A 7,500-nucleotide genomic window follows, 5' to 3' on the forward strand; every position below is an offset into this window, starting at 1 on the left:
TGTATGAGTCATGTATGTGTCATGTATGTGTCATGTATGTGTCATGTATGAGTCATGTATGAGTCATGTATGTGTCATGTATGAGTCATGTATGTGTCATGTATGTGTCATGTATGAGTCATGTATGAGTCATGTATGTGTCATGTATGAGTCATGTATGAGTCATGTATGTGTCATGTATGTGTCATGTATGTATCATGTATGTGTCATGGCGTGTTTTACCGTAGCGTGTCAGCGTGTCAAGCTTTGTCCTCAGCGTCTGTTTTGTCTGATTGTGGGCGGGGTAAACGGTGACTCCGCCCACCCAGAGGACCAACCACGCATCAGAATGCTCCGAGGCCCCGCCCACTTCCATGACGCACACCTTGCTGACCGCTAAGGCCCCGCCCACTTCTCTCTCGGACACGCCCCCCGGGAGAATCACCTGGACGGACGATTCAGGTCAAACTTCAGTCATTTAGTTACAGAAGCAGCCAGTGGGAGATAACCACACACACACACACTGCTGTCACACACACACACACACACACACACACACACATACACACACACACACACACACACACACACACACACACACACACACACACACTGCTGTCACACACACACTTGCTTATGGTTGTCCATCGAATCCTTGTACCTCTTCTTCTGCCCTCCTGCCGAGCGCCGGCCATGGTGTAACTGGCCACACAGCGCTCTGCGGGGCGTCCGGGTCACATGTCCGGATCACATGTCCGGTTTCACATGTCCGGGTCACATGTCCGGGTCACATGTCCGGTTTCACATGTCCGGATCACATGTCCGGATCACATGTCCGGGTCACATGTCCGGGTCACATGTCCAGGTCACATGTCCGGTTTCACATGTCCGGATCACATGTCCGGGTCACATGTCCGGGTCACATGTCCGGTTTCACATGTCCGGATCACATGTCCGGGTCACATGTCCGGGTCACATGTCCAGGTCACATGTCCGGATCACATGTCCGGGTCACATGTCCGGGTCACATGTCCGGTTTCACATGTCCGGATCACATGTCCGGGTCACATGTCCGGGTCACATGTCCAGGTCACATGTCCGGTTTCACATGTCCGGTTTCACATGTCCGGATCACATGTCCGGGTCACATGTCCGGATCACATGTCCGGGTCACATGTCCGGGTCATATGTCCTGGTCACATGTCTGGGTCACATGTCCGGATCACATGTCTGGATCACATGTCCTGGTCACATGTCCGGGTCACATGTCCGGGTCACATGTCCGGATCACATGTCCAAGGCAGCGTAGTTGGTGCTGGGTGATGGCAGCCTTGATACTTCTGCAGTTGGTCTTTGTAAGTCTTTCAGTATGAGGGACACGCTCAGGCCAGGTGAGCCCCAGGATGTTCTGTAGGACTCTCATGTGGCTCCAGGGACTCGATGTGGCGGCTGTCGGTGACCCGGGCTTCACAGCTGTAGAGGAGGCTGGTGATGCAGACAGCCTTGGTGTGCGGGTGGAGATTCTTGTTCTGAAAGACCCGGAGTCTCCCAAAGGCAGCTGAGGCTTGTCTGATCTGGTTTTGAATTTCATGGTCAATGCTGCGGTCCTCAGAATCTGGGATACTGCCCAGATATTTGAAGGACGGAGCTATTGTCAGTGGTTTGTGGTCGATGGTGAAGACGGGCAATGTGCTTGGAGTACTGGAACTCCATTGGCAGACCACTTCTGTCTTGGTGGTGTTGACAGACGGCTCCATCCTGCTGTAGGCCCTGAGAACCACAGCAAGGATGGACTGAAGGTCCTGTGGAGCCACAAGAGCACAGTCATCTGCGTACTGCAGCTCCAGGAGTCTCTCTCTCTCTCTGGACAGTTTGCTGGTTGCTTGGAGCCTCCTGATGTTGAAGAGGTTTCCATCCAGTCTGAAGTCCACTGCAACGCCGCTGCTGTCCTCAAGCTCCTTATGGAGAAGCTGGGTGACACATAGGAGGAAGATATTGAAGAGTACAGGTGCCAGGACACGCCCCTGTCTTACCCCTCTGTACAGGGAAAGACACTCTTGTCCTCCAATGGTCACACGAGCCGTCGTCCCATCGTGGAACTGGTGGAGGATGCTGACTGGGCAGCCAAACCTGACAAGCAGACTCCACAGGAGCTCCCTGTTAACAGTGTCAGAGGCCTTAGAGAGGTCGATGAAGGCCATGAAGAGGTCCTGATGTTGTTCCCGGCGCTTTTCCTGAAGTTGCCGTGCTGTAAAGATCATGTCGACTGTACTCCTGTTCTTCCTAAACCCGCACTGTGACTCAGCTAGCATTGACTCTGTGATGTTATTGATCAGCCTCTGTAGCATCACCTTGGCCAGGACCTTGATGGAGAGTTCTTGTGCAGAGGTACCCTCCCTGCTTCAGTAGTTCTGCAGGGATGCTTAAGTGTGGACAGCTGCTAGAACCTCCATGAAGGTTGGCGGCTGGCTGAGGTCATGGATGGGGGGCGTTCAGGCAGTTCTTCCAGCATGGTGTGGTCTGCAGGAGAGTGTTGGTTGAGTAGGGCATCAAAGTGCTCAGCCCACCTCAACAGGATCCGGTTTTGATCCTTCAAAAGTGTGAGACCCTCTGCTGTTTTCAGGGGGGTGACAGAACAGTTTTTTGGGCCATAGATGTTTTTTACAGAATTGTAGAAATTGTGCATGTCATTTTTGTCTGCATACATTTGTATCTCATGAGCTTTACTTGTCCACCATTCATGTTGCAGGGTCAGCATGGTCTTTTGAACTTCCCTGCGAGCTCCCTGCCACTGCTGCCTAGTTGAGCTGCATGAGAGATTATTTAAGTTTGCCCTGTGCCTGCCATGATGCCAGTTTCAATTTAGTTGCTTTCTTATTTTGACCGCAGGGTGGAATGTCCCGATAGGCGCGGTAACCTATCCAGGAGTTTGAGTGGGCACATTTTCAGGCCACCTGTTCTAGGCCCCTCCTCAATTGGGGTGAGCAGTGCGGTCCTAAACAGGGCTGCTCGGTCACACGGGTCTGCCGAGAGCAGCTGCCACTCAGTCCCATGATGCCCTGTGCCTCTGATGTGTAGGGGTCCGACTGAGGGCTTCCAGTTCAGTCAAACCTGCCCCCGTCGCCAGACACCTCATCGCTAACCAGACCTCCTGGCTCCAGATTCTCTCACGAGGTCAAAGTGGAGACCTGCGCAAAGAGGTTTTTAAAGTGCCACAGGGGGTCCGCGTTCCTCAGTAGCACTTCTTGGCTGAAGGACGGTGGATTCCAGTGGCAGGTGAAGCCCAAGCTGACCAGCAGGTTCCTCAGTCTGAGGTCCGCCTCCACATGCTGCCACCATGCTGCTTTTCTCTCAGGGTGTGCTCCCCTAGCCTTTTGTCCTCCCAGACTAACCCACAAGGCACACACACACACACACACACACACACACACACACACACACACACACGCACACACACACACACACACACACACACACACACACACACACACACACACACTCTGTTACCTTCAGTATGTGCACCAGGTGACTCAGCAGCGCCTCCTGTGTGTCGGCGGCACAACTCAGCCGGTCGGTCAGTGTCACCATCTCAAACTCATGACCCGGTCTACACACACACACACACACACACACACACACACACACACACACACACACACACACACACACACACACACAGAGTAAGCGTTAACATTTGGAAGGAGGTTATATAAATAACCCCGGACTGAAGGAGCTACATGCTGCAGATAAAATGACTGACGGTTTATTAAGAAACACACTCATTCAAATCAAGTCAGTCGCAACTTTCCATGAGTGTCTGCAGTGGCCCTTTAATAATAAGCTTTATAATAATAATAATAATAATAATATGTTTTATTTATATAAGCACTTTTCAAAAGGCAGTTACAAAGCGCTTCACAGTCAAAATAAAAGAAAGTCCAAAGGCAGTAATAACTTCTAAAAGAGAAAAAGTAAAATAACAACAATAAGATGGAACAATAAAAGCCAAAAATAGAATAAAAGCAACATAAAAGGAGCAGGAACGGCATAAAAAACATAACAAGACAAAACAGTATAAAAACAACAAAATAAAGAGTAAGCAGAGATCCTGAACAGACTGAAACCAGGAGAACAAAAAGCAGATCAGACTGTAGAAAGTCTTTCTGAAACAGGTTTGTATGGAAGCTTACTGCGTTCACCAAAGAAAAAAAATCAGAGATGTTTTCTGGTAATTATACAGCCTCATAATTATGACTGAGTATCTCATAATTATGAGATTAAGATCCCTTATCTGGTAATTACGAGAAACCGATTTTTTTTTCTTTGGTGAATGCAATACGCTTCTGTAGGTTTGGAGACGAGATTTAAAAGATGAAACTGAGTTTGAAAGTCTGACTTCCTCCGGCTTTGTGTCACATTCTGGGAAAAAGGGAAAAAAATAAAATATTGCTGCTTCCATGTTTGGATAAAGACTGGAAGAAAAGTGCAGCCGCATGGAGGATTCATTTTTTTTTTTGTGGGGGCAGCAGTAGTAGTAGTAGTAGTAGTAGTAATAGAACTAGTACTAGTAGTACTAGTCATAGTACTGCAGTATTGAGACTCACCCGTCCCTCAGGAAGACGGACAGAACCTCTCGCAGGTCGAGGACGTCGCACGCCGCAGAGTCGTTTTCTAATGAGAACAGAAAACGATCTTCCTCCAATTTACCATGAAGCTCCTCCTCCTCACCTGGAACACACACACACACACACACACACACACACACACACACACACACACACACACACACACACAGAGACACACACACTGAGGGGATGCAACATGAAACCAATAAGAGTGTAAAATCAAATCAGATAGAATAAATGAAAGCTGTTTGTACCTGGGGAGGCGGAGTCAGGTCTCCTATTGGCTGACTGGGGCAGGTAGGGCGGGACATCTGGACAAAAAGACAAAGAAAGAACGAATAAAGGCAAGGCCAACTTTATTTATATAGCACATTTCATACACAGGGCAAATACAATGTGCTTCACATAAAACAGAAAAAATACATAAAACGACATTAAAAACGAACAGAAAGAAAGAAGTTGATCAGTCTCTCTCACTGCTGACTCCTCTGGTCTGAGAGGGACTCCCTCAACTTTCCCTCTCAAAAAGGAAATCAGTTTATATGAGATCTTGAAGGATTCTTGGAAGGAGCCTAGAGTCTTTCCAGTGGTCTCACCCCCCCCCCCCCCCCCCCCCCCCCCATAGGCCCCACAGCCCCTACAGGACTGTAAATGTTCCTGTAGAACAAAACACAGATCATCTAAACAATTACAATTATAAACTTCAAGAAATCCTTCAATTCTCAATACAGGTTTGAGGATCCCGTCAGAGCGAAACTACTCACAGAGTTCCTCTAGACTCCTGTTGGGATCCTGTTTGTGACGCCAATTTATGAATAATTTTGCATAAAATAGGTAAAACATAAATAAAAGAAATAAATAAAGATAACACCTGTTACATCTACATACAGATGATTTAGCAGAAGGCCACAGGAATAAAGGAGTCAGAGGGACAGGCTGACATTTCATTTAATGTTCTGTGTGTGTGTGTGTGTGTGTGTGTGTGTGTGTGTGTGTGTGTGTGTGTGTGTGTGTGTGTGTGTGTGTGTGTGTGTGTTACCTGTGTACTCGTTGTGTCTCAGTAGTTCTGCCTGCAGCGCTTGCCCCGCCCTCTCGGCCAGCTGGAGGGGGGCGGGGCTCTGAGGGTCTGACGGACACACCTGCAGACAGGTGAAGCAGGACTTCACTCAGAGACAAAACCCACGAGCGACTCGGCCTTTATCAGCAGGTTTTAAACACGTTTGACCGAGTCGGCGGTTTTCTCAGTGTGAGATGCAGAGACAGAGACAGCAGCCAATCAGAGCTCACCAGGAAGCCAGGCAGAACAGGCTGAACGTTAATGTTTAGCGGTTCTTGGTCATGTGACGGTTTTCCCTTCACTAAACATCACAGACAGACCAGAGAGGCGATGACTCAGCAGAAAGCTGTTCTTCTTCTGTGGTGATAACTGATGTGAAACGTGTTTGATGGAAATAATCTGTCGTTACCTTTTCATGACAAACAGCAGCAGGATCATTAAAAGGTTTTTTCTTGAAGTCTCAGAACGCAGCACAAAGTTTAGCTTGTTCAAAAATAAACATTTTGATGATGAAGCAGTTCTTTGATAACTGAAAAAGTAACGACAAATTATTTACATAAACATTTCATATAAATGATCAGAACACAGAAAAATCAACCACAGAAAATGATTTTTTGTTTTTCCCACAGACAGAGCGGGGCAGATCAGTTTGTGGGCGTGGCCTGGGGGCGTGGCCTGTGGGCGTGGCCTGTGGGTGTGGCCTGGGGGCGTGGCCCGTGGGCGTGGCCTGTGGGCGTGGCCTGTTAGAGTCTCTTTCTTTCCTCTCACGTCGTGTACCTGGAGAGTTTAGTTGTCATGGACACCGTCACATTCTGTCACGCAGGGTGATTGGGTCACACTGCGTCACATTAACGTTGCCATGGAGACTGTAGTTTTCACTGAACTGAACGTCCTTACTGATATTTTGGTCTGTAACTTTTTCATCCTTGTTTAATTAGTTGAATTAGTTTAGCTTAGCTCGTACGGAGGCTACAGAACAGACAGGATCCTGTTTGATTCTTCAGTGAAAGAACACAAAGATGCACATGAACACTGTGGAGAGAGATCACCGACACGCTGAGCATCAGTCTGCTGGACTGCAGGTGGAGAAGTCTCCAGGACAGGAAGTCTGTTCACTGTCCTCTGTCTTTATCGGCCAGACGGACGTTACAGGAGGCCAAACAATAACAATAACAATATCAATAACAATAACAATAACAATAACAATATCAATAACAATAACCGGATGATGTAATGTAACCAAACAGGCCGGCTGGAGGACAGCGTCTGGTTACCATGGAGACGTCTGGTTACCATGGAGACGACTGAAACCTTTCACCAGAGCAGAAATCACAAACGTCACGCGGCTCTTTGTTTTCTGTGGAGCGCCCGGCGATAGATCAGGTGACATCATCACCTGGCACCAAAGACCAGCCAATAGCAGATGGCAACTGCAATAGTGCAGATGGAACCAGATGGAACCAGATGGAACCAGATGGCAGCAAACAGGTTTAGTTTAACTCTCTAACTCTTTAACTGTGAACGCTTCAGAGATTTCAGTCACGACTTTATAGAACGAGCTCACCTGATCTAACTGATCAATAATCAATCACAGAACAAGATGATGCAACAGTCTGCAGCAGAATGAAACACAAGGAAACTAAACAAAGAGACAAGACAGAATTCAGAATATAATAAAATATAATTCAGAAAGATGAACTGACCTTGGCTCCTGAGCACAGCAAGGCCATGGTCTCTTCTACATCGTCCCCACACACCACCTCACACAGCCTCTGGACACACACACACACACACACACACACACACACACACACACACACACACACACACACACACACA

At 48.0% G+C, this 7,500-nt stretch overlaps 1 protein-coding gene across 1 annotated transcript in view; it reads right to left on the bottom strand.

The window, feature by feature from the left end:
* Positions 1–23: 23 nt before the first annotated feature.
* The window catches only part of LOC139639267 (arf-GAP with Rho-GAP domain, ANK repeat and PH domain-containing protein 1-like), a 26,221-nt gene continuing 18,744 nt past the window's right edge, over positions 24–7,500 (bottom strand). Inside the window, exons 16-21 of the mRNA XM_071513346.1 lie at positions 7,365–7,433; positions 5,644–5,743; positions 4,859–4,915; positions 4,584–4,707; positions 3,487–3,586; positions 24–424 (exon numbers count right to left, since the gene is read on the bottom strand). Of these exons, the coding sequence (XP_071369447.1) occupies positions 185–424; positions 3,487–3,586; positions 4,584–4,707; positions 4,859–4,915; positions 5,644–5,743; positions 7,365–7,433 (690 nt within the window). The 3' untranslated portion in view covers positions 24–184. The remainder of the gene's footprint in view (positions 425–3,486; positions 3,587–4,583; positions 4,708–4,858; positions 4,916–5,643; positions 5,744–7,364; positions 7,434–7,500) is intronic.

Source organism: Centroberyx affinis, unplaced genomic scaffold (genome assembly GCF_046629955.1).
Source record: "Centroberyx affinis isolate AG114_WGS23_722 - 3 ecotype Tasmania unplaced genomic scaffold, CSIRO-AGI_Caff_v1 ptg007025l_1, whole genome shotgun sequence".
Taxonomy (NCBI): Eukaryota; Metazoa; Chordata; class Actinopteri; order Beryciformes; family Berycidae; genus Centroberyx; species Centroberyx affinis.